Here is a 27812-nt window from a genome sequence, read left to right as displayed (position 1 = left end):
AAACACAAGGAAGACTTTGACCTAATGGGCTTTGAAAAGTCCCTCCCTATCTATCACACCTAGTTTCATATTAAACCATAGTTTTATCTATGGTAATAGCTCCCTTTCTGGAAGAGGTCCTCTATCTAAATTATTTTAGTCAGTTAAGGGAAAGTTTCTTCCTGAGTCATTTGTTTCTTAAAAATAAATAGCTTGAAATAATTGATATCCCAAAGATGCATATTTTGGGGTGGCAAACATTCATGCCTGCAAGAATTGTATGGTATCTTTAGGTGACCATTGCTGATTTGGGGTCCAGTACACTGAGCCCATTCCTTTCTATCTTCTGGTCATTTAATTTTGGCCTCCTTATTACCGTTGATCCCACTGACATTTATAGGCTAGCCCAGATCATTAGCAATATAGTTCAACACATTTGAAATAGGGAAAAATTGAAATTTCAGTCCCTCCCCTCTTTGAAACTTTTGGGGTATTTGTGCACGTTTACACCACCACTTCCATGTAAGAATTTTAATAATCCAGGTACTCTTTCAGAAAACAATAGGAAAGAAATTGTGTTCTGCTTTATCAGACACTTCAGTTCATGAAAATTGTGTTATTAGTTGCATTGTCTTTCTTAAAGCAAATTTTTAAAACGTATATCATTGTTCATTTTAAATAGTTTGTTATGATGAAAATTTTAGCAATAATCTTCATTACAATACCATTACTTTACTTTTTTTCATTGAAATAAAAATATGCCAAAATATGTTCGTAATTCTTTAAAAAATATTAGTAGTGATGAATCATTTTAATGTGTTGAATTGTTATATACATTTTAATGAATAGAATAGTCATATAGCCAAAAAGAAACTCACTTTTTAAAGAACAAGGCCTGGTTCCTTAAAAATCATAACTATTTGTTATGAAAATCATTTAATATCACGTATTACATGGCCAGATCTCTGTGGTTCTGCATAATTTTAATTTTTATAGTGTCTGTGTTAGTAGTTGCATATGATTCAGCAAATATATATCCAGTAGACATTCACATATAAGTAAACATTTAAACAAGATGTAAATAAGCATTCTTTATAATAATGGCCAAATATTTAAGTCATTTATTTCAATAAGTTGATGAATTCTTATAGATTTTCATCATTGGAAGATAGAGTATGTGATGTAACATAAAGGCTAAGTGCTTCCCCTTGTTAGAATTTTATTTGAAATGTGTTTTATCTTCACTGGCACTTTTTTGTCTTTCTATGTGACTAAATTTATTTTGACATTAAATTCAAAGCTTGATTATGTTTTTTCACATCAGTTCGGACTTTATGGTTACATTGGAGATTAAATTACGTATAAGGAAGATTATACATATTTTCTTTTTTTGTCAACTCTTGCTTTCAAATTATGTACTCAAATCAAACTACTTCTCACATCCTTCACTCTACCAGCTTAGTTTCTGCTACCATCATTTTTTTCCCTTTAAAATGCTACTTATACCTAACTGCTTCTACTGGTCTGTGCTTGTTAATTGTTAATTACTATTTAACAAGGAATGCCAAATCAAACTTGAAGCGATCACACCTTTAGAAGTATACTCTAACATCTCTATCATTTTAAGACCTGAAACATGATGTCCAAAAGCAACATGATAAGTCTGTGAAAGATTCAGACACTTGAAGTGTAAATAATGTTAAGTCACACTAGTACAAAGTACTGAAAAAGTTTAAAGGAAGCATTGAATATAAAGCATGAAACCTGTGAGGTCATCTCTCGCAGTCCACAGTGTGGGTGCTGCAATGTTTCTTAATAAACAATGCAATTTTCAAAAATGGTTACTTATACAAGCAGGTTTTAAATGATAGCAGGTTGGTTTTTTGGAAGTAAATACCCTCTACTACTTTTTACTTACATTGTTTAAACAATATCTGAACACCATTTTTGTGGTCAGGCAATCTAACTCATTGTCTAAAAGGACTTGATTTTGTCAATAAGAATGCATTTTAGGAATATAGCCTTCAAGTATGGTAACAAAATCCTGTTCGATATCATTAAAATAATTGAGGTGAAATTCACATAGCATAAAATTAACCATTTGCAGTTAACAATTTGATGGTATTTGTTAGATACCATGTTGTGCAATTACCAGTTCCATCTACTTACAAAGTATGTTCATTCCAAAAGGAAACCCTAACCCTAAACAGTTGCACACCTTACTTACCCTTTTCTCAGCCCCTGGCAACCAAAAAAGCGAGTTCTATTTCTGTGGAATTATCTATTCTGGATGTTTCATGTAAAAGGAATGACACAGTTTGTGATGTTTTGTGTCTGCCTTTTTTCACTTAGCCTAATGATTTGCCATTCACCTATGTTGAAGCATGCCTCAGTACATAATCCCATTTTGTAGCGGCATAATATCCCATCATAAGTATATAAAACAATTGTTTATCCACTCATAAATCAAAGGACATTTAGACTGTTTTTCTATGTTTTGGCTATTATGAATACTGTTACTAGCGTCATATATGTGTATGTATTTAAGTATCTATTTTAAATTCTTTCGATTACATACCCAGATTGGAATTGCTGGGTTATATTGGAATCCTGTGTTTACTCTTTTGAGGAACTGCCAAGCAGTTTCCCACAGTGACTGAACATTTTACAATCCCACCAGCAACACACAAGGGTTTCAATTCTTTTACATCTTCATCAACACATTATTTTCCAATCTGTTTCATTCTGTTAATTGTGGCCATTCTTCGGGGTGTGAAGTGGAATTTCATGGTAGTTTTGATTTATATTTCCCTGATGGGTAGTGGTGTTGAACAACGCTTCACGTCCTTGCTTGCCATTTTTAAACTTCTTTGGAGAAATATCTGTTCAAGTCCTTTGCCTATTTTTTAATTGGGCTATTTGTCTTTTTTGTTGTTGAGTTGTAAGAGTTCCTTGTATATTTGGGGTACCAGACTCTTATTGAATATATAGTGTGCAGATATCGTCTCCCGTTTTGGAGGTTTGTTTTTTGTTTGTTTTTCACCTTTGTTGATAATAGCCTTTGATACACAAAACTTGTAATTCTTATAAAGTCCAGTATATCTATTTTTTTTTCTTTTTCTTTTTGCTGCTCATTCTTTTGATGTCATATGTAAACATCCATTGTCAAATCCAAGATTATTATTTATGCCTATGTTTTCATCTAAAAGTTTTATAATTTTAGTACTTATATTTAGATTGTTGTTTCATTTTGATTTAATTTTCACATATGGTATAAATAATCCAATTTCATTATTTTGCAATTGTAGATCTCCAATTGTCCCAGGGCCATTTGTTGAAGAGACTATCATTTCCCTATTGAATGATCTTGGCATCTTTGTTGAAAATCAGTTGGCCACAGATGTATGGGTTTATTTCTGGACTCTCATTTTTATTCTATTCCCCAGTATACATGGGCATTTTTGAATGCCATAATTTTTCAAGAAACTCTCTATGCAGATTTTCCTCCCAGGCTTCTGGAGCTCTATTGCATGCCTCAACTGTAATCTTTTGCCTCAGGGGTCTATAGGTTGTTCCCTGCCTTACAACGTTTTCCAGGAATACCCACGGTTTTTCTGCCTTGAGTGAGTTCTGAGTTAGGCAAAAGATGGATAAACCTGTGTATTATTCCTTCAAAAAGCCTCCTGACTAGTTGCAAAAGACAATTATTTAGGAATAAGGATAGCTCTGCTCCCTCCAGAAATAGCGACTGGAGTGTTACACTGGGAATGTTGACTACCATCTTCAAGACCACTGTAAGCTAGCGGGGGGGGGGGGCGGGGGGAGGATAGAGAGAAAGCATGGGCAAGTAAAAATGACAAGGATTTTCTACCATTTTTAGTTGCTTTTATCTTGCTTCTGCATTTATTTGGTTGCTGCCAGCCTTTGACTCTTCTCCAGATTTCTCTCAAAGTTTATTTCGATCCTTCCTGCTTCATTTTTCAATGTTTTTTTTTGTAGAGAAACCATTTCTTGAAACTGCCTACTTCACCATTTTTACTGATATCATTCCTGTGCAATATATTTTCAATCATGTCAATTTAAGTAGCACTATTATTGATGTTTTATCAAAAGTGATTCTTATGTATTTTTAATATATGAACTTACAGGATTGACTGCGTTCCAAACTGTAGCCCAATGTATCTTGCTCTATAATATCTATCTGGCTGGTAGTAAGACTCCTCCTTGCCAGTTATTTCTCAAATTTCATGAAAGGATACTGTGTACATCCATAAACTAGTCTTTCAGCTGTGAATACCAACAGACGCTCTGTATTCTTTCTTTCTGTCTTTACCTCCCGAATATCCTGCCCAACTGCCGACTACATTGGGCCACAGGCACTTGTTATCTCAAGCAACAGACTATGTCCATAATAATCACCAGACGATGAAAAATTAGCTGTTTATGTATAATATGGCTGTTATGTATAAATGGAAATACTATTAATATATAAATTTCTAGTGATTTTTCTAATTCAATGTACTAGGAAGAATATAAAGTATTGAACCTTAAACTAAGGAGAAAATAGAAAACAATAACTCAATTTTTTCTCTTTGTTTTTTTTTTTGTGTGTGTGTACTATGGCTAGATTTTCAGATTTTCTTTTTCTTACGTGACTCATGAATAAGTCTCAGATTCAATGAATGTCTTACTTTTCTCTTTGAATGTCATTTTAAAATGAGATTATCTGCACCATCTGTTATGCGGGAAGTTGATCCAAACCTGATTGTTATGAACTACTCTAGGAATTGGTTTTCAATTATTTTGACAAAACATTTAAAAATGTACAAAAAGTAAAGTCAGTTTTTCATAGCCATGCCATATGTATAAAATATGTATTAAGTCCATATCCCTGACAACAACAAAATAAAACTCAGTAAGACTCTGAAATTGATTCATTGATGTTGACTCTCTCTACTCAACTTTTTGTGATGTCAGTGGCTTAAATTCCACCATAACAATAAAAGTACTTGCATTAAATTGAAAGCCTTTTATTAATAAGTAATAAATTATCTTTTTACTCTTAAATATTTATTAAATATGTTAATGTTTTATTATATTAATATAGTCTCCCCTCCACAGTAGATGCTTATTAGGCTGTAATTAAAATGTCATGCACACTGTCAGATTGTAACATCAAAGATATAAATGTAGAACTCATCTTAGATACCATTATAGGTGACCAACTGTTGCAAAACAAATTACATTGGAGAGTATAGATTTAACTATTTGGACGCATTTATTGTGATAGTGAATAGGTAAGCAGTAATATTAGAAAAGCATAAGAATTTTCCCAAAGGGTGTTCATCTTCTAGTATACATAATAAATGAAATTGAGAAACACCTAAATTTCAAAAGAAGAGTAAAATTGCTGGTGTATGGACAAAAGTTTGTTTTAATTAATTATAAAATGAAAGAGTAAATGGTCATAAAATTATGTTTTGTTAAAAAATGAAAATATGTAGTGTGATTCCTCATTTGAAAGCAATTGCGATGTATTTAAATATTGTTCTATAGAGAATAAAAATAAATGCTATAAAAAACATAATATCTGTAAAACGTTTTAATATCCCACTGAATAATTTCTGATTACAATGAGCCTCAATTATTTGGAAATTAGAATAGAAGAAAAAATAAAATGTAATTACTAGGATTTGTCAAAGATGGAATTTAGATGTTTGCATTTCCATAATGGACACATATGAGGCAATGAATGGGAATGATGATATAATTATCAGAAACCATTCCTTGATTCTAAGGATAATGAAAGTGCTATAATAGAGTCTTTTACTTTGTAAATAATCACAAACAAGACAGATATCTTTCTTCCTGGAATGAATTAAGTAGTTTTGTTCTTTTCTTGAAGGATAGAGAATTAACTCAGTTATGTCATTCAATTTGGCATTTTAAAAAAATTATTGCCAAGAAGCTCAGCAGCCTTAAAAGCCTTTTTTCAACTTTCATCATGAATCCTAGAATCATACATCTTACATAGTCAAGCTATGTTTGCTGGAGGGGAAAAACATATCAAACATAGTTTAGGATAGTAGGAAAACTCTCTGCGACATAATATATTTTTGTCTCATTTGTTTGTTTGTTTTCTCTGTCACTAGTACTGGGATTCTAACCTTAGGGAAAGCACTGGACAGGGAAAGCACCGATCGCTACATTCTGATTGTCACTGCAACTGATGGCAGGCCAGATGGGGTGAGTACTCTCCCTGGGAAAGGATTATAAAAATAGTATCAAAGAAAATCAAACACAAAAACCTCAGAGAACCTTGTAGTTTTACACTCTAAAACAATATATTGCAATCGCAAATTCATGAATTAATCTCATTAATCTCTGTTTCACCTGGAGTAACTACTTATAATTACTTAGAGCAGCACTCTCTTTCTCCACTGGGCTTTTTAAATTGATGAACCTATACTTTGAATCTGTTATGATGTTACAACTTTTGACTTGACTGAATAGATAAGTGCTATTGGCATTCTTACCCAATTTATGGGGAAAATGGAATCTAACTTTGTCTGGGAAATATTCCATTGTGCCCATCTTAAGCTCAGCCCTCTGGGAGTTTTACTATGTTTGAAACTGTTTCTTTTCATGTCACTTTTTTTTTGTTTTTTCGGGGGGGGGCATGTGTCAGACGGGAATTTTTAAATAACTATTTTGAAGCACTTGGGAAAACAAGTTGATTGATTCCACTGGTTATTTGTAAGCAGCACTCAGAATCCTAACTCATCTTTGATGATTGAAATGATTTCAGTGGGTGTATAAATCTACAGAAGATACATTTTATTTCTTCTGAAACTAAAATTTAGTTTTAATGCATAAACTGTTGATTCATTCTGGAATATTTTAAAATCATGGGACACTATTCTTCAAACTAGCCCACCCAAAACCATCATCATTCTTATTTGTAAGCATTGTAACATTTCAATTTTCGACAACTCTTCTTTAGACTATGTTTTCACCATTTTTATGCCACAGCTTGATTTTTCTTCTATAGTCAAGTATTTATGGGCCAACAAAGCACTGTTCTCTGGAAATAATTTCAAAATCAGTATAGGTATGTAGGCAAGACTCACCCAATTCAAATAGTAACATATCTACAGTTTACTTGAAATTACCTCTTTGATCTATGGGATAGATTGGATGAGGGCATATTATGTTCTCCTCCCACTTATTTGAGAAGGATGGCTGAGAAAATTTTGCCATCATTAAAAATATCAAATTTATACAAGGACAGTTTTATCATCTTAATTAAAAGTTAGAAACATAAATAGGGACAATTACTTAAATTTGGTGATTAAAATCTGCCCAGAATAAGCTATTTGCCATTTTTCAAATATTACATAAATAATTATATGTACAAAATAAAATATACAGAACAGTTTTAGGAAATAGTGAGGTCAATAGAAGGCACTTAGTATTAGATCAGTGAAGAAAAATAAAATCTAAGATTAATTTTTATATGTGCAATGTCTTTGATTAATGTAGTGTGCCTGTGCTAAATATATGTGAAGGCAGTGAGAATCTCAAGAAGAAAATAATTGAAGAACTTGACTTATGATGAAAGTTTAATGGGTGACTTGGCTAGGAAATAACTATGGGAGAAAATTCTCAGAAGGAGGAGGAATTATTCAGCATAGAGTAAGGGGTGTAATTAGAGAGAAGTAAAATTAATAAGGAACATTTAGGTCAACCATTAGGATAGGAAAAAATAAATAATACATAGCTTTGAGATATGTCACATTATAAATAAAAAATGAATTTCGGTAATATTAGCTAGGACCTATTAAGCCTGGCCTTAAAAATAAAATTTCTTAGACAAGAGAACAAATGGAAAAGTAATAGTATATTAAAATATCTGATATAGTTTGAATCTACTAATTTTGGTTTTGTCCATATCAAAAACTGAAAATAAGTTCTGGGTTAAAATGTGTAGTTTAGTTCCCTCTAGAGCATTTTTTTTTCTTATTTGCATGTGTATTTTAATTCACCTCATTTAGCATTTCTAGGTTCCAATTTTGTTTTCATTCTTATGATCAGTAAGTTCTCACTCAGCTTTAAAATGCTGATCCCTTTTAGTAAATTTGTTTTACTTTCAAAAGTCTATAGTGAGAGTGGCAGTAGAAAAAGAAACATTTAGATCAAACAAAAGCTTCTTCAGTTACTTTCACCATTTATATAATTTTACTGCTGGACATACATGTGGGCACATATAGTGGGTTCCTAAAGAAGAAACTGATTACAAAATAATATTCTTATATTTGATAACACATTTATTATCTAAACATTTGGGCAAGTTTTTTTTTTCTTTCAAAGTTATAGTAAAATTAACTTTTTAACTTTAAAAATCATGGATCTCAGGAAAGATATTTAATAGCACAGACCCCAGTTGGATGGACTTTTCTTAAATCAGAATGATTTCTAGCAATATAAGTGAAACAAATTGCGAAGACGTAATTTGAAAATTTCATAATTGAAAACCCCCTCTCCTACTCCAAAAACAGGGGTTGGGGAAGAAGAGAGCTAATATTGTATTGATGACGGCTAATTTTTTGTAGAAAATATTCAGGGAATTTCATCTGGCATTCTTAACATTTTTTTTCATTTCTAAATGTATTTTGTTAATAATAGTTGAAAACAATTATACATGTAAGTTAAATATCTCATATACTGCATTATTATAAATATTTAGATTTTTTATTTAAAATTGCAGATAAAAGAATGTTTTCTAGATTTTAATAATTATATTTATTTGCAACTACTTGAAAATTTATGAAGTGAAAATTCCTTAAGATAGCTGTTACTATTCTGTATTCCAATATTTTCACATTTTATCTGAAACAGTCTTTGATTGATAAGTTTAGGTGTAAGTTCGATTTTCTAATCAGTCACATTTTACCTCATTTGCTTAATAATATATAGGATCTCTCCCATGTGCATTTCTTTTTGAAACAATATACATTCCACTTCTCTCTTTAGAAGTTTCCTTGTACATTATTTCTCGTAATTCTAAGCTAAACTAAGTCCAAACAGTATGAGCTTAAAAGGAATGTTATTGGAAAATCTGGGCAAACTTTATTATATTAATGGATATAATTTGAATAACAGTGTCACAGATGAAAAAGTTTTTTCTTGACCCTTCTAAGGCCCCAGGCTGGATTTGAAAATGAATCTGGCGGAGTCAGATAACCGGAGAAAGCATACAGATTTATTTAATACAAGTTTTACATGATGAGGTGTCTCCCATAAGGAAATGAAGACCCAAAGAAATGGTGAAACCTACATTTTTTTACATTATTTTGAACAAAGAGAAGCAATTGTGGGAAAGTGACTAAACTAAGTGGGGGGGGGGTAAAGGATATTAAGATTACTTTAGCAAGGTCAGCTTGCATAGAATTCTCTTGAACTCAGCTTCTCGCTCTTGATCAGAATGTTACTTTCCTTCTGGTATGAGGGAAGGGGACATCTTTCATATAGGAATTTCACCTTTTGCTCTTAAGAGAAAAAAGAAGGTCACAGTATTTTTCCCGTATATGCAGTTTTTCAAGTGCCTTCAGTTCAAAACAGTCAATGTGCCAAAGTGGCATATTTTAGGGTGACATGCTCTGACCTCCTTCAAGAATCAATGAACTAGTCAGAAACAGTTTTGGGGACACAAAAAACCGAGAGTTGTTAGATGGGCGGGGGGGAGGGGGTTGGGGATGGGGGGAAGGGTGAAGGGATTGGGGGGCGGCTGGTGACCACAGGATGGCCTCAAGGTTTTTTGAGAATTACTTTGGGGAACTTATTCAATAGTGTTTGGGGATTTTGTTGGGTGTCCGATGGACACGTGTCCTGTTTGGGAAACCACCTCAGGGATGCTGTGGATGCCTGGTCATGGCATTGTGCACCAGAGGCTGGACATTAATGAATGCCAACTATAATTTTTTATGTGTATAATGTGATGGCTCGGTGTGAGGTCAGGGTGGTGGTGGATGGGGGGCGGGGGGTTCACGGTGTGAGGGATGTAAAAATAAAATAAAATTAAAAAAAAAGAATCATTGGCAGCATTGGCCGTTAGGAACATGGCTATAAGTAACAAGAAACCCAAACAACAGTAGCTTAAACAAAGCATCTTTGTTTGTCTCAAATAAACCGAAATCCAGAGGTGGATAGGAAAGGGGTTGTGCAAGGGCTAAGCAATGCCATCAGGGAAGCCTGCTGTCTATTTCTTGCTCTGCAATTATAATGCATTTACTTTTATCTTCATTCCTGTTACCTAATGGTTTCCAGACCATTGCATCTGTTCTTATATTGAGAGCAGATGCGACTCTAGGCATCTGCTTTCTATTTTTGAAGAGCAAAGGGTAAAGGTGAATGCCTGAGGAGTTCACTCTCTGTTCTCCAGAGAACCAAAGCTTTTTTCAGAAACCTCACCTAGCGTATTTTCTCTTACACATCTTATCCATAAGTAGCCACAGCAAGCTGAAAGATAACTAGTAAGTATGTTTTGTGGATCGTGGTTTTGTCAGTCACCCAATAGCACAGCAAAAATGTATAAATATGCAAATATAGTGAAAATGTAATGTGCAAACAGTACTCAGAATTTTGTGGGTTTTTTTTAAAAACAATTTTATCAGCTATTTTCAATTGGCAAGTGTTTATATTCAAAATATGCAGTTGTCTTGTAGTGTGGGTATTTCTGACCAAATTTCACAAGTGCAGCAATATTGTTTTCTTCATTAAAAGATAGGATAGATAACTTGATTGTACCATGATTTTCGCTTTCTGTAAAATATTCTTGAATTACTAGCTTGATTCACTCGATGAGATGGCTTTTACACTTTTAATGCTTCACAATTTCAGCTTGGCGGGAAGCTTAGCAATTTTGCTTTAGCCTTGAAATATTATTCCCTAAATGTCTTTTATACATGACGCTATAAATATACAATTAGAATCTAGGAGTTGAACATGTAATCAAAATTTAGAAAATATTAGCAAAAGACAAAACATTTATGCAGGCAGAATTGTATGTGAAAATTAAATAATTTTGAATTTTAATATAGTTGGTTTGATAACATTTTAGAATACAACACAGATGGTTACATACATATTTTTTCTGCTCTGTCATTTATAGTGTGCCAAATATACTATATTTTTTTCCTGGTATTTTTTGAAAAAAGAAACACAAACAAACAAACAAACACGAAGATTTATTTTCTTTTATAAAAAGACATTACCATGCCATTTGAAAAGATAATGAGCTACTTATTCATTCTCTTTGAAAAACATAGATTTATATTTTTGATTAGGAATAAAATGTTCATATTTTAATTTTTTCTGAAATAAATCTTCTAGAAGTGTGATGTTTTAATTGTGAGATAATATTGAACATTTTACTGTTTTCTAGCATGTTAATATTATATATAATAGAATATATATATGTATATATACATATATATAATAAAATATACTCTCCTCACACACACCCAAAAGTGTAAAGAATAAAAACCTTCTTTATTTTTTTTTATACCTAATCTGATTTTCTTCATGATTCTCACTCTGCTACCTAGACAGTAATGAGTGTCTAAGTTGGGGTGCAGTAAGAAGGGAGGCTGGTTTGGTTCATACTTAACTCTGTTAAAATAATATTTCAGCCTCTTCTGTTTTTAGTCTTTTCAAGGTTAATACTTACTCACTAATTAAGCTTCCCATAGTGTTCTTCCTATCTTTTCTGCTCTCATCTTAAAATTTTTGTGTAAATTTAAGATGTGTTTATCAGTCCTTGATGCTGGGAGGAAGGCAACCAGCTCATACATAGGCACTCCAACTCTGCTGGTCTGTTTTGTGTGCTGTGTCTGTTTTCATCTCTAGACTGTTGACTTCTGAATTCCGTCTGGTTCCTTAATTACCTTTTGAGTTTGGTGGTGTCCATTACTGCTGAGTATTAATGTATAATTGACTTTGACCATTGGGGTCATTTGCCCTCACCTGAGGCGTTGCTCACATAGAGATCTCTAGAACCTCAATGTCTTTGGGAATTTTAAGATTCTTGAGCTACACATATAAAATCCAAACTTCTCTCTTTGGCTACCTCTCTCTGCCATTGTTACATATTCAGTGCCATATTCTATTAGATGTGATCCCCATGGAAATTCTCTGGAGGCTCACATACTCCAAAAGGCTCTGCTATAATTTCACCCAATGTTCTCCTCATATCTCAATACCTATCACCACTTTTCTCAAAATGGTTCTACAATGTCTCTCTTTTGAAATGTGTCTCAAAGTGTTGATGGTGGTGGTGGTTGTGGTGGGGGTGAATAGGGGGACCTTTTCATCCCACCTTCTAGTCTTGTCTGAGCCTTCCTTTATACTCCCCATAATCTAAAATAGAAAGAACATCTCTTTCTTTGCCTTTCTGGAAGACACTCTACATCTTTCACTCTTTCTTTTATTTCTTTTTTTTTTTTCCCTCAGAAGAGAAGAGTGCCTCCCAGGTCAGCCTTACTGTGAAACAAGGGAATCCTATCTACATCCTGCAAGAAACTCTATGACCTGAGTCAGTCTAGCTTGGCTCTTGATGTTATAGCTAAGGATGATTAATAGCTGACAGTAAAAATGCTTCAGATTAATATTGCCAAAAGAGTATGCCTATTACAGAATAGATGTATTTTCCTTTTCCTATTGGCCAAAAACAAAAATGATCAAATCTGAAACTACATGTCTTCATTGTCCCATACTCCAATCTCCTCATTTTTATTGAAAGGAATTTTAAATGTACTAATAAACATTAATTTGAACATTACCTGTTTATTGAAAATATTAGAGCATATATACTGGGGATGCCCAAAAAAAAAAAAAAACAAAAAGCTATACACATGATTTATATTTATCTTTTGTTATCAGATCAGTATATATTGAGTATTACAATTTTATTAGGTTTTTCCTGTCTCAAAATATGTATACATTTTTTGTATACATATTTTTTGGTACTATACACACACACACACACACACACACACACACATATACACACACATATATACACACACACACAAACACACACACACACACACACACATACACACACACACAAACACACAGACTCACACAAATACATATCTGGATACATTGTATCTGTAATGTATCTGGATACATTGCCACATTGACAAAGAAGACGGCTACATCATATCCATTCTCTATTTCTCAGTTGTATGTCATATACATACATTTTTCTGTTTGTCAGTTTATGAGTATGTATATTAATTTAGACCCATATTAATCAAAAATCATCATAATTTTTCTTCCACAACAGGAAAATGAATCTATTTTGAATATTCTATATAACTTCTAGTTAGACTAAATTTTCAACAATTTAAGAAATTAGCATAAGTTCAAAAAGTATATAATGTAAAATAAAAGAAGACTACAAAAAACTTTTAGTTCAAGTATGTTCTCATGTATTAAAAAATATATTTTTGTAGGTAAATGTACATCAATTTTTTTGACTGTGACATTGCAACTGACATTTTTTATACTATCCCAAATCAAAGATTCTATAACAATGTACTTATTTTAGAGGCATACCAGTTTATATAACTAAATGCGTAGTGAAATTGCCTGCTGTAACAGACATTTCTACTTGCATTGTTGAAAATGAAATATGTATTGTTAGAATTTATTCATGATTTAAAACTAAATAAGATCTATGACATATTATAATTAAAGTAATGATCATAATAGTGATAATTTATATCTAATACTAAAATGCTATTTTTTTCAGGGAATACAATTTTAAGTTGATAGAACTTTTGAGAAAATAAGCAATAAGACAAATTCTCTAGATAGGAAACATGTAGCTTTTCTTTTGTTAGGTTTGTTAGTTTGATAGCTTATCTTTTTTACTTAATTGCCATACTATAAATTGATTTTTAAAATCAATTGTGGAAATGTGCTAATATACTGTTTTGATAATCTACTTTAATTAAAATGATCTGAGTAGATTTCCTAATATTTAAACTTAACCGAGAATCTCTTCTTGATACCATCATTCCCTGAAAATAAGATCTAACTGGACAATCAGTTCTAATGCATCTTTTGGAGCAAAAATTGTTTTAAAAAATATAAGATTGGGTCTTATCTTAATCAGATGCATTAGAGCTGATTGTCCGGCTAGGTCTTATTTTCGGGAAAACACAGTAAAAGACAAAAACATCCTATAAGGCAACATCCATATTTTTTGGGTGGTGAACACACAATGCAATATGCAGATGATGTATTATAGAATTGAAAACTTGAAACCTATATAATTGTATTAACTAATGTCACCCCAATAAATTTAATAAAAAGGATTAAAAATTTAAAAAACATAAAAAAACAACTGATTATTGACATCTTTCTGAACCAATCCAAATAAATCCATGATGTGCCATACAAGTAAATAATCTGTGACTATTTCAATAGATTTAAAAGAATAGAGTCAATAGGTCTAATATGTAGCCCTGAAATTTCCTTTTTTTTAATTTATTAAATTTATTGGTGTGACACTGGTTAGTAAAATTATATAGATTTCAAGTGTACATTTCTATAATACATCATCTGTATATTGCATGATGTGTTTACCACCCAGAATCAGTTATCCTTCCATCACCATATATTTGACCCCCTTTACCCTCTTCTACCTCACCCCCCTTACCCTTTTGTAACCACTAAACTATTGTCTGCGTCTATGAGTTTTAGTTCCCTTGTTTGTCTTGTTAATTTGTTTCTTTAAGTTTCATATCCCACATATGAGTGAAGTCATGTTTCCCAATTTTTTCTGTCTAACTTATTTCGCTTAGCATGATAATCTCAAGATCCATCCAGACCATGTTTCCCCAAAAATAAGACCTAGCCAGACAATCAATTCTAATGTGTCTTTTGGAACAAAAATTATGAAAAAAAGTATAAGACTATTTTAATTTTTCCTCCAAAAGACACATTAGAGCTGGTTGTCTATTTAGGTCTTATTTTGGGGGAAACATGGTATTGTCACAATTGGCAGTATTTCATCTTATGGTAGAGTGATAATTTCATTGTGTATATGTACCACATTTTCTTTATCATCTATTTGATACTTTGTTTTTTTTTGGACACTTTGTTTTTTTCCATGTCTTGGCTACCATGAGTAATGCTGCAGTGAATGTAGGGGTACATTTGCATTTTTAATTATTAACCAAGTGATTCGGATGCAAATGGTCTTCAGTCAACCTTTGAAGAAATAGATAAGCTATGTGTGTGTGTTTATTACTTTACATTTAGACCAGAAACGTAAATATTCCATATAGAATTCACTACGATAGAATGGGAATTTTAAAGAATAGGGTGAAGACCAATAAAGTTAATTGACAGGGAAATACAGAGAGGCTAACATAGAGAAGGTCAAGCAGCTTGAAGGAAAGTGAGTAAACTCTAATGTGGCAACTCTTAAATGTTGGTGCTTGAGGCTGTCCATTTTAATATCTGTCCACCCTCAGGCAAGTTGAGAACTACTGCTGCTATAAAAATACATCTTTTTACTGGTTTTAACTAACTCAACTATTGAAGAAATACCATTTGTTAAACTATATTTTGTTATAAAAGCAATGTAGCCTTCTTGGAGAAATTTTGGGAAATATGAAAATTAAAAGGAAAAAATAAAACTATCTGTATTTCATCTAATCAGATAACATTTGAATTTATATATTTTAGCATACATGTATCTATACACATTTATGTGCATGCATATTTTAAATTAAATGATTTCATGGAAATATGCATACAGAAGAGTTCACGATCCATAAGCATGCAGCTTAATGAATTTTCACATTGTGAACACTCAGAACAAGAAACAGAAATAAATTAGACCTCAGAAGTCCAGCCTTATGAACACAACAGTCCCTATTCCACCTTCTATATAAAAATTACTCCTATCTGGACTTCTATCACAATGGAGAGGTTTTCCCTAACATTAGAAGTTACCTACTTGGAATCATACATTATGTACTATGTTGTAAGAAATTTACAGCATGTACTTACAGCAATCTTATGTTCATGAAATTCACCCATGTTATGACTTTTAACAGTAGTGTGTTTATTCTCAGTAGTATATATTATTATCCCATTGTATGTATAAAGCACGACCTATATAACGATATGCTATTGATGGTCATTTAGATTGTTTCCAGGTAGTGAGTATACAACACTGTTTTCATCGTCTTTGACATGTCTTTACATAAAATTTCATTGGGCTTTTAAATATAGGAATACATACAAATCATTCTGAATAGCTATTTGAATTTTCACAAATAGATAAGCCATTATCAATACCCAAGAATTTCCTGCTACATATGATAATATTTAAATGACTGCTGAACATTGTATATGAAAAAAAGAATTTTATGATATTAGTTTTTGTTATATTTTTGTTATATATTTTGTTATATTTATCAAAAGAGGATTGACTTTTGCTTGTGTTAAAATAGGGGCAGATCATTTTACTTCAATTAGAGTTTAAATGTTGGATTTTAATCTAAGTAAGGACCGGTCTAGACCTCATACACCAATAGTCAACAGTATAGAACTTCATTGATCCCCACAGAAAGGATGGGAAATTTACCAGGCCTTCTTCTTCTTGGTAGGCTGGGAAGTCCAGGTTTTGACTTCTCAGACCCATGATGCTGCAAAATCACTTCACATTAACTCCCTCTTAGTGATGAACTTTTTAGACTTTCACTCCCATTTCTTATAAATTAGGTCAAATATGCTTATCTTTAAAAAAAAAAAAACAAATATCGGGTAATTCTCTTGTGCAGTTTCATCTGAGTTTCCTCCTATTTGTATTTATGTGTTATTAAATATTTACTATGACATAATGGATTTTTTATATTCCAGCCTAGGATCCTTTCTTTCTCTAATTTTGGCCTCAGCCTTCTGTGATCTGCCCCACATTGAGACAGAGCTAGGTGGAGGGCATGTGCTGTACTCATGCTTTCATTAGAGAGAGCAGTTTCCAGCTTGGTCGCATATGAACATGTTCTTTGTGCAAAAGTCAATGACCTACATACTATTCTCTGTTTGCAGCAAGACAGGGGTTTACCTTTTAATAAGGTAGCACATACTACTGGTAGGTTACTCACCATTTCCTTAGGCTGTATAATCATAAGGTGATCATTTAATTAGTGGTGTATATGGTCCTCGAATTCTTGGTTTAAATGTGAACCTAGAAAATTATCAATGCAATGTTTTCTGGTAGCATTTGCTTACCTGAAAAACCCATTTGATATACAGTGCAATTTTATAATGTACTAGTTTTATTTTTAAACAGTGAAAAACTACAAATTGTAAAAACTACAGAAATGTTACGTTTCAGAAAAATAAAGGGTGCATGTTTGTATAAACAAAAGATTGCCACCCATAACATGTGACCAAGTTAATGTAAAATCACTTCTAAAAGTAAGCCTTCAGGAAATACTTGACATTTTCAGGAAGATGTTTGCCCTTTAATGCCATCATTTCCTTTTTACATCTGTTGTTCGAAGTGTTTGAAAATGGCAACTTTCCTCTTCTTTTTCGTTTTGCTTTCTTTTTTGTAAAAGTAAGGAAAGTGGATAGTAACGAGATGTTTTTCAGATAGACAAATGCCACAATGAACAATTACCTAACATCAAAGTAAAAATAACTCCTTTAATCTTTTTTTTTTTTTCCCTTTAAGACCTCAACCGCCACGGTAAATGTGGTGGTGTCAGATGTCAATGACAATGCTCCAATGTTTGATCCCTATCTGCCGAGAAATGTGTCTGTGGTGGAAGAAGAAGCCAATGCTTTTGTTTGTCAAGTAACGGTAAGTAGAATATGTGTTAAATGATGATGCCTCAGAATTGTTGAAAACAATCAGCGAGAGCACTCGGGTTTAGGGCTAGTGTATAATAAAGTGCATTCATTCTCAATCACTGTGCTGTGTAGCTTCAAGATTATTTTTTTAAATCATAATGTCCATTTAGATTTAATTTATTAAGCTTGTTGGTTTACATTTTATGTCCATTGTGTACTCTAATCATTTATTCATTTGTGGGTATTCTTTTTCATTTAATATACAAATGGTGCCGAAAATATATATATGTACACATTTTAAGAAAGGAACAACTGTATTAAAATTGTAATACTCAATATATACTGATAAGAATAGATGAATACACGTCATGTGTGCTCATATACATATTTTGGCACTCCTGGTTTATTTTTATTTTCCAGAATAATAGTAAAGTATTGTTAAAGAAATACGTTATTAGCTATACCATTAAGTCTAAATTTGGAAATGCATACCTCAAAATACAAATGTTTAGATGTAAATTCATTTGGTATATAAACATCTTTTTTTATTTTGTTTTATTTTTTCCTTGGTTATATAGTTTATTCATTTATTTTATTAGTTTCAGGTGTACAAAACAATGTAATCGTTAGACATTTACACCCCCTCACAAAGTGATAACCCCTCTCCCCCAGTCTACTATCCCTCTGACATCGTACATAGCTGTTACGGTTCCACTGAGTTAATTCCCTATGCTGTAATCCACATCTTTTGACTATAGATATAGTAAATTATAGTTGACATTCATTATTATTCAGCTTCAGTTTCAGGTGTACACTGCAATAAACATGTATTTAGGATCTACTCTGCATCTTACTTAAATTTCACAGACAATCTTTGCCCAGCATACTCAACACTCCTTTGTAGATATGTTCTCCTGATTCTTAACTGGACATACAAGCTAGCTTCTATAGTTCTTTTGATGAAAAAAAAAAAAAATACCCCCTCCCTTTCTTTTTTTAAGCAGAGACAGTAGTTCCTCAGCTAGTCCATGGTGGTCTTGAATGTTAACAGTCTAGTAACCAAAATATGAGGACAAATTTTGAGGAAGATCTACATATTTTGCAGTATCTTAAAGGAAGCATCTATGTGATTTCCAGGCAAGGAAGACTTCTCCTCTAGCAAGGGATAAGCCACCCAGGTGTCTTGAGTCCAGGTTTCAGGATCCTACTTCTTTCCTGTTAGAGCCTTGAGTTTTGAATAGAAGGTTTGCTGGTGCTTTGAAGTAAGCCTTCTCTACAAGTCAGCTCCTTTTACAATCAAAGCGTCTGGTTTCCAGTCCAATCTTCTCTCTGGCTGTAAAAAGAGAGGGTTTTAAACACTGTCTTTTTTTTTAGCTTCAGGTATACAGAACAATGTAATAGACATTTATCATTTTTATCCCTCACACAGTGATAACCCTCCTCCCCCGTCTACTACACCTCTGACATCGCACACAGCCATTACATTTCCACTGCCTCTATTCCTAATGCTGTACTCCACTTCTTGTAAAAAAAAAATGTATATATATGTGTATATATATATATATATATATATATATACACACACACATATACGTGCATATATATGTATGCACGTTTGATATATATATATCAAACTGTAGTTGATTCATTATTCTTCAGTTTCAGCTTTAGTGTATGCAGCCATGAAGAAGAATGACGTCTTACCATTTGCAACAATATGGATGCACCTAGAGAACATTAAGCTAAATTAAATGCTGTCTTAGAGACCTTCTGACTTTCACACCATTCCTTGACATTTGGATTGGCTAGTTTGAGCCCCTGGGCTATTTTGTTTGTTTTTTTGTTGTTTTATTTTTGTTTGTTTGTTTGTTTTTCCCCTTTGAGTTTGGATAATACTTATAACAAATACCAACTCCACAGTCATTATCATGATCATTATCACTGTCTCTCTCAAATCCTGGAGAGAATGCATCAGGCATACATCCTGTTTTGCCTTTATGTAATTCCAATTCATGACAAGAGTCTTGGTAATTGTGGTGTTACAACATGCCAGGGGTCTTGATGTCGCGTGGCCAGCAAGCCATTCAACTCCACAACCCCTCCAAATGCCTGCGGTGTCAAAAGTTCAACTGTAGATTCTACAAGAAAAAAACCCGGATAAAAAGTTTCAGGTATAAATAGTTTTTTGAGAAGTTCAAGCAATACTAAAGGAAAGTAGGAAGTGATGCAGAAAAGAGATGGCAACCAATAAAAGGATTTCTACTAACCATCTCATTAAAAGGACTGGAGCTTAATCCCAAGGGCAACTTCTGGGAAATGGAGCAAAACACATTTTCCAGAACTGTTGATCCTAAGAAATAATGGATCTTACAAATTCATACACTATATCCTGAGAGTTCTTGATAACCCTTGATGCAGAGGGGGCACATTTTTATCACTTCCTGCCTTCCGTGCAAGTAAGCAGCCAGCTCTCTGCAATTCTGATATAAGAGCATTCATTCAGAGTGCAGAAGCTAATAGATAGGAAGTTAACCATGCATCCTCTGAGGGATATGAATGGGGCATTGACAGCTTCTGTTATACCAAGCAAACAAGGTGATAAAATCTATAAGAGGGGCCTGAGCAGAAAATATAGAAAGGAGGCAATACTAATTTGAGTAGGAAGAGTGAATACTGGTGAAAAAGAAATTGGGAGGGGTGGTAAACTGTCTAGGGAAACGTAATTGCATGAATTAAAGCATAGACAAATGAAAGCATGTGACACGTCCTAATTACAGTAAATAAGATGTGCCATATCATAAACATTACTCTGTATGTTGTAGAAGGAGATGGGGGAATCCCTGTAGGCTCTGAAGTGTGACATTATATAAGTTTTATTTTATAAAATTACTCCTGAGTAGATTATAATGGGATATTCTAGATCCAGAAAGCTGAGTAAGTAGGCAATTATAATAGCCCAGACATATGAGGCTTGAACTAATATAATAGTCTAATCACAATGATAATTAAATTACATTGCAGTTGTCACTCTAGGATGCCACATAGATGAAAACTGGAAAATTAATTTAGTTATGTTTATCAACTACTCAGGTAAAATAAACAGGTATTGAAACCATTTAGGAAAATTATATTTCCAATTTCTCTTAATTTACTGAGCATTGGAGAGATAAAACCCATATGGAATATCCAGCTATTAGCACATAAGTAGACATTAATATGATGATTAAGCTTTATTTAATCTTATTTTTCTTTTAACTTATTTTTGCCACTTTTCCTAGTGGTTCTTTGTCTTTGAAGGAATTATAGCACTCAGTTTAATTTTTCTTATCCTCTTAAGTTTGATAAGACATGGTCACGTTAGTTTATTTCAACATTAAAAATTGAAATATAGAACTTAGACTCATACTTTGGTAATGTAGTAATTGTCCTGGTCTTTAGGCAATCATATTTTCTTAAAACCTGAAATGCGTTTGAAAGTACCAAGAAAGAGAAAATCATCTAAGGCAGGTGCATCCAACTGAGTCTGCACAGTGCCAGAGAAATTGTAGTGTTCACAGAATAGAATGTTGATACATCAAAATGGTCTCCTGTTGCTGCCTAATGATAATGATATAATACATTAATTTCACTGAATGACTCATGCTATGCTTATAAAATTTAATTTTAATTATCACCAAAACTATTAAGATACACTTAATATCAAATTATGTATGGTCAGTTATTTTACTGAATTTGTGTTATCAACTTTGAATTTTTCTTCTAATGATGTTTTAGTATGAATGATCCAATACTTGGATTCAAATACTAAATGATTTATTTTTCATTAAGGTAGTTTTGTAGTATGAAACTTTATTAGATAAGGAATACGTATGAAGCAACATTTATAAATTATACAGAACAAAATAGTATTATCAGCATATTAAAAATTAAACTACAAGCTGGTAATTTTTAAACTTAGAACTTACTGTACATAGGTATAGCGTACAACACTTAAATTTGAGAATTCTCTCCATATTCTCAAAGCACTTGCAATAGCAGTATAGTTGGGGGGGAAATATATGCAGAACAAAACACAGTACACAGTAAAAATGGACTCTGTGTCAAGGTCAAGTGTCAAATGTGTATACCAATTATTCACTGAAAGGAATGAGAAACACCACAGAGGATTAAGTTTGCTATGTCAGGGTTCGTGGGAAAATGAATCAATCCCCAGAACGTTGACAAATTAGTGAGTTTATAAACTGAAGAAACAGAAAGGGAATAAAGATACCAGACAGATGTGATACAAGACATAGTCTGACAATATCGGAATGTTTGTGTAGAGGAGTTCTGGAAAATTGATTAATAATATGTTGAGGTCAGATGGGGAAGGCCAAGAAGGCCTAATGAAATAGCTGCTGATACAAACACTTTACCTGTGAGTGCAATATTTTGTTTGTGCCCTTCACAATATTTCACAGGAGATAGAATCTAGAGAGTCTGTAAGCATACTTCTGACTCTGAACCACAAGCATGCCAGTAGTTCATCTTTATAGAGTGGGCACAGATATAACAGGCCTTATACCAGCAGCTACAGAAATCTGTGTTGATCCCTGCGTCCCTGGGAATGCAGATCCCCAGCAGAAAATGAGAAAGATTATATGCAACAGAGAAGATATTTTTTAAATTTATGTTGTATATGTATGTATGTATGTATTACTTTACTTATCGTTAAATACGGTAAATAGTTGTGGGTAAAGCTGGGCATATCATTGGGATTATGTCATTTTAAACAAGTTTGGTAAATTGTTTGGCTGTGTCTCCCAAATTCCATTTATTCTTAAAACCGAAGGACCTGCGGGGAATAATTCATCCTAATGTATAAGAGTCAGGTGAATAAGTTTAGTGCCATTGTGAATCCTGGGTTTTCAGAAGTGGGGAATCATGACACTTAATTCAATATAAAGTGTATCATTTTCATTTGTTTCTCATCAAATGTCTGATGAATTCAATCTTGTGTCTGTGTTGGGGAGTGAGATATAAAGGAAGATATATTTCAGTAAACAATGTCTCAGACACAGGGTCATAAAGAGAACATCTTTGTACTTCTCTAACAGAATTAGCATCAAGGAGAATTGAGGCAGTGTTTTCACTTTGGCACACTTGTCACATCGGTGCTTCAATGCATCGCTATGAGTGTGTATTTTGGGTAAGTGGAAGTTTAGGGGAGAGCAATGGAGGGAAGAAAGCTTGGAGCTTATACCAAAGGTTTCTACGCTTCGTGGTGGCATCTCGAATAGTTTCTTAGGGGATTGAATTCTCCTCCATCTTCATCTCTGTCTTCAGAGTAGCCCTGGATATGAATGCCTGCACTGATGCTTCAGAGAAGGCATGCTAGGAAACAGCATTGCCTGTTAAGTTTAAATAATATAAACTGAGCTACTTGTCAGCCAACTTCCCATTAATACCTTGTAGAAATTCTACGCTGAACTGACTTTATTTTAGCTCTAAGTAACAAAAATGGAGCCCTGAGTCAACAAAATGTTTGCCCAGGCCTAAAACAAAAGAGGCTGAATTTCTTTAACCTGAAACACAAATGTATTCCCAGTGTGATACCTGCATGCTAATTCTCAGCTACAGTTGATGAAGTGGTAGTGATTTAGTTTGAAACCCTTAAAGCCGTTTTAAAATCATTAGTGAACTGCAGTGTTTAGAAGGGTAGGGGTAATACCATTTAAGAAATTGATATTTCCTTCAACTAGATAATTTAATATTAAGCAAAATAAATCTGACCCTCAGTGGTCTGTGTCTGATTAATTAATGTTGTCATCTCTCTGTATGGGGTTCTAAAAATGAAAAGAAGATAGGGAGTTTTATGGTGTCTTATTTATTTTTCGTTGCTCAGCATGACTTTCAACATTGCCTAAAACTATAATACAATGTTTCCCAGAAAATAAGACCAAGCTGGACAATCAGCTCTAATGCATCTTTTGGAGCAAAAATTAATATAAGACCCGGTCTTATTTTACTCTAATATAGGATCAGGTCTTATATAATATACTATAGTACAATAAAATATGATATAATATAATATAATGTAGTACCCAATCTTATATTAATTTTTACTTCAGAAAACACATTAGAGCTGATGGTCTGGCTAGGTCTTATTTTTGAGAAAACAGGGTACTTTTTTTTTAAGTGTGTCACAAGTGGGGAATTTTATGGGTTCTCTTTTTAAGTCAAACTGTATAATGCAAACACGGTACTGGTTAGACTAAACAAACAAACAAAAGTCCACCCAATTTGAAAAATTTATTTTAGTGCTGCTACCCAAAAATATTTATAATGGAGATTTATCTATTGCTTGTGAATATTTTTGAAATTTGATGATCTTTCAAATATTTAGTTAGCAGTTCATAAATGAATTAGAAAATTTTATGCGTGTGTTTTTGCAATAGTTACTCGGGACCTACCCTGCTGGCAGATTTTAGTCTTACTATCCGCTGTTATTAAAAAAAAAAAAAAAAAATGCATGTCCTTGTGCATGCATTTGTGTGTGTATAAATATTCATAGTTGCATAATCCCAGATGTGCAATGAATGACATTGACCCCAAACTTCATGGTCATCAATGCCTACTTCATCGCTAAGTATTACTTTAATCTGAGTAAATTCACTACTGCATTTTAAATGGATCCCTTCTTCCTTCTGAGAACCTAGTACCTGCTTGTGCCTAGTGTTCATGTTTAAAAATGCTTGATTCTTCTGTCTTCTCTTTATCTGTTTGCTCCTTAAATATATATATATATATATATATATATATATATATATATATATGGAATAATACAGTATATATACTATAATATATACTGTAATATATACTATAATATATATACTATAATACAGTGTATATGTATACATATATATACTGTATTATTTTTTTTAAGCTTTACTGAGACATAATTGGTATACAAAAAATACACACAATTAACATATACAATTTGGTGAGTTTGAGTTTGGACATATGTATACACTTGTATTGACATCACCACAATCTATGTAATAAACATATCCCAAATCTCCAAAACAAACTTTGAATTTTGGAAGAACCTTCTCAGTTGTTCTTCTGATTATATACATTCCTTTCGGGAAATTCCACTCACACTAAAGCCCACTGTTTTAATTTCACTTGGATGCTGACGTCGCCCATAGCTATATATGTTCAGCCCCTCTGCTCATTCAAGTTACAGCCTCAAATAAGTAATCTGTAAAACAAAGCCACTTGTATGTCCTCTAGGCGCCTCAAACTCAACATATGTAATATTGAACCCCTTTTTTCACCTTCAGCAGAAAGGGTTCCTTCTCCTGCTTTGTGCATGTGGTTAATCACACCCCGAGACAAGTGCTGAGGAGCCGTCTCAGTCTCCTCTTTCTCCCTCTCTGTCCATATCCAGTCAATCACCAAGCTTGATAATTTTCAAGTTGTTCTCAGAGTCTCTCCTCTCACCAAACAACCATAGTCAGACTCTCATCATTTCTCACCTGACCTATTGTTAATAGCCCCTCAATTGGTTATCCTTACACGAGTCTTGACCACTAATAATTATCCTAGGTGCAACTGCTGAAATGATGTCTCTAACAAGCATAGTTCAACGATAGGAGATATTCCACAATGCAAGAAGCAAAGCACACCTCCCATTACTAGTTTTACAATTTTACCTCCAGTAATAATAACCTGCTTGTAATTACCAATAGATGTTTTCAGAATTTTTCCATGTCTCTTTGCCTCTGCTCATGCCCCCTGCCTTTATTTCTTCTTTCTCCATTTTTTATTTAGATAATGCATCCTTGATAATTCCAGTCATACATAATCTTTTCCAGAAAACCTTTTCTGAACGCTTCTGTGTGTCAAGTGTTCCCTATTAATGGCTCTGTATTATACTGTGTACAACTTTTTGATAGTACTTACTAAAATACATTTATTTAATTCAAATTTCTTGAAATCAGAGACTGTCATATTAATCTTAGAAACCTCACTACCCAGTCCAATAGTTAACCCTTAGAAGATGCTAAACTAAATTAGACCTAATGAATTAATTATCAAAAAGTAAATTTTTACACCAAATTGATAAATGCTGTAGAAAGAAAAGAGATATAATAAAGGTCAACATCTAAACATACATATTTACACATAACCACAAGTAAATAAGTTTTCTTGATAAACAAAGGAAAAGTTTTGATATTGGGTATCTATCTACTTATAGAATTTTAGCATGTAGAACAGTACACATAGAGTTATTTAAAAAGCAGTGTTAATGCAAAGACTAATTGAAGTTAATGTAGGTACAGGGCAAAAATATTTACCACCTGGGAGACAAGGAAATACTAATGAAGGATATTCCCAGGTATTAGATTACATAGAGGAAAACAATAACAGACATGCTACCAGCCTATTCGGTTATGTATTTATGATTGTATTATCCATTTATCCATTTAAAATATATACTTCATTTAAACTATTTATATGTGCCGTGTGTGTGTGTGTGTGTGTGTGTGTGTGTGTGTGTGTGGTTGTGAACAATTTCTGCTTTGCAGGACTTTTCTCTTGAAACATGGAAAAATTAATGCTGATATGAAAAATAGAGGAGGCACAAGGTGAAGAAGACTTGGGAGGGGAGGGGAGGGGTAAAGAAAAGAAAGGGAAAATAGAAATAATACAAAAATAGGAAAAAAACAATGATTTTCTTATCCTTTCAAATAAGGATTTTGTTTTTTATTTTCCAAAAAAGAAATATACACCTAACTTCCCCTTCTGAAATTCTGCATTATTTGACGATACCTTCCTCTGCTTAATGGGACATGCGTTTCAGGTAGAAATAGTCATACCTAGCAAACTTTACATTCAAATCATGGTCTCACTAAATATCACAAGTAGTCTTGGTGTTGAAGAAACTAAAAATCAATATTCATGCATTGAAATAATAACCTCATTCACAGGAAGAACTTAATAAATTAACATAGCCCAACAGAGTTTCTTCAGTTATATAAATTGAGTTGACTTTTCCAAGCAAGTTTGCTTTTATTTTTCTCTTTGATTGCCACTCAGTTATAATTCACAAATCCCATGAGCTCCAGAATAATTTACAATTGCATAAAATCTACAGAATTAATGTGGAGCATTTGGTATTTTCAATTTTTATTTTTAAAAGATGCCATAGATAATAATATTTAGAGAACATATTTTAGAACAGTAGCATCTTATCTTTCATGATTTTATTTTCTTCCTGTATTCGGCGTACTGTCAGTTTTTGAAATAAGAGTGGGTGAGAAGAATATCTAGGACATTGTTAGGATTTACTGAAAATAAACAGATGGCAATGAATGAGTGCTAAATGAATTTTTGAGAGATTATCTAGATTCCACATAGATCTGTGAGCATTTAGCCATGGTTATAAGTGTAAATTAATATATATATGTGTGTGTGTGTGTGTGTGTGTGTGTGTGTGTGTGTTAGTATTATTAATTAACATATATTGATTGTTTGCTACATGCCAAATATTGTTCCAAGTGTTCTATGGGTATCAGCCCACTCAATTCCCACAAAATCTGATGTGGTAGAAACAAATATTTGTATACCTGAAGACTCTAAGAGGTGAATTCTTTACCAAAACTGTGTAACTGCCAAGTGGCAGTATGAATTGTATAGAGCTGTGAAATACTAAAGAACTTATATTTAGAATTGGAGGCAGCCTAATATTCAGGAGATGAGCCCTGACCTCAGCATTAGACAGTCTGAAGTTCAAATTTAGCTATGTCTTCTCGCAACTCTATGACTTTGGGAAAATTATAATCTACCTGAAACTCAGTTTTCTCACCTAAAATATGGAGAAAATAGGTCTGGTTTATAAACCTCCCTAAGGCTTAAAAGAGAGAAATCGTAATCACCCAAGCATAATAAGAACTCTAATATCT

The 27812-nt window shown here is 32.9% G+C and overlaps 1 protein-coding gene across 3 annotated transcripts in view; it reads left to right on the top strand.

Moving 5' to 3' along the window:
- PCDH15 (protocadherin related 15) overlaps positions 1 to 27812 on the top strand; it is an 822425-nt gene that overhangs the window by 620635 nt on the left and 173978 nt on the right. For all 3 annotated transcript variants that reach the window (XR_013995038.1, XM_081075408.1, XM_081075407.1), the window contains exons 18-19: positions 6132 to 6225; positions 17744 to 17872. Coding sequence is in view for 2 of the 3 variants with exons in the window: in XM_081075408.1 (XP_080931534.1) it covers positions 6132 to 6225; positions 17744 to 17872 (223 nt within the window). In the remaining variant the exon portion in view is untranslated. The remainder of the gene's footprint in view (positions 1 to 6131; positions 6226 to 17743; positions 17873 to 27812) is intronic.

Source organism: Rhinolophus hipposideros, assembly GCF_964194185.1.
Source record: "Rhinolophus hipposideros genome assembly, chromosome: 15".
Taxonomy (NCBI): domain Eukaryota; kingdom Metazoa; phylum Chordata; class Mammalia; order Chiroptera; family Rhinolophidae; genus Rhinolophus; species Rhinolophus hipposideros.
Note: the sequence above shows the minus strand (reverse complement) of the source record. Positions and strands in the feature narration are given on the sequence as shown.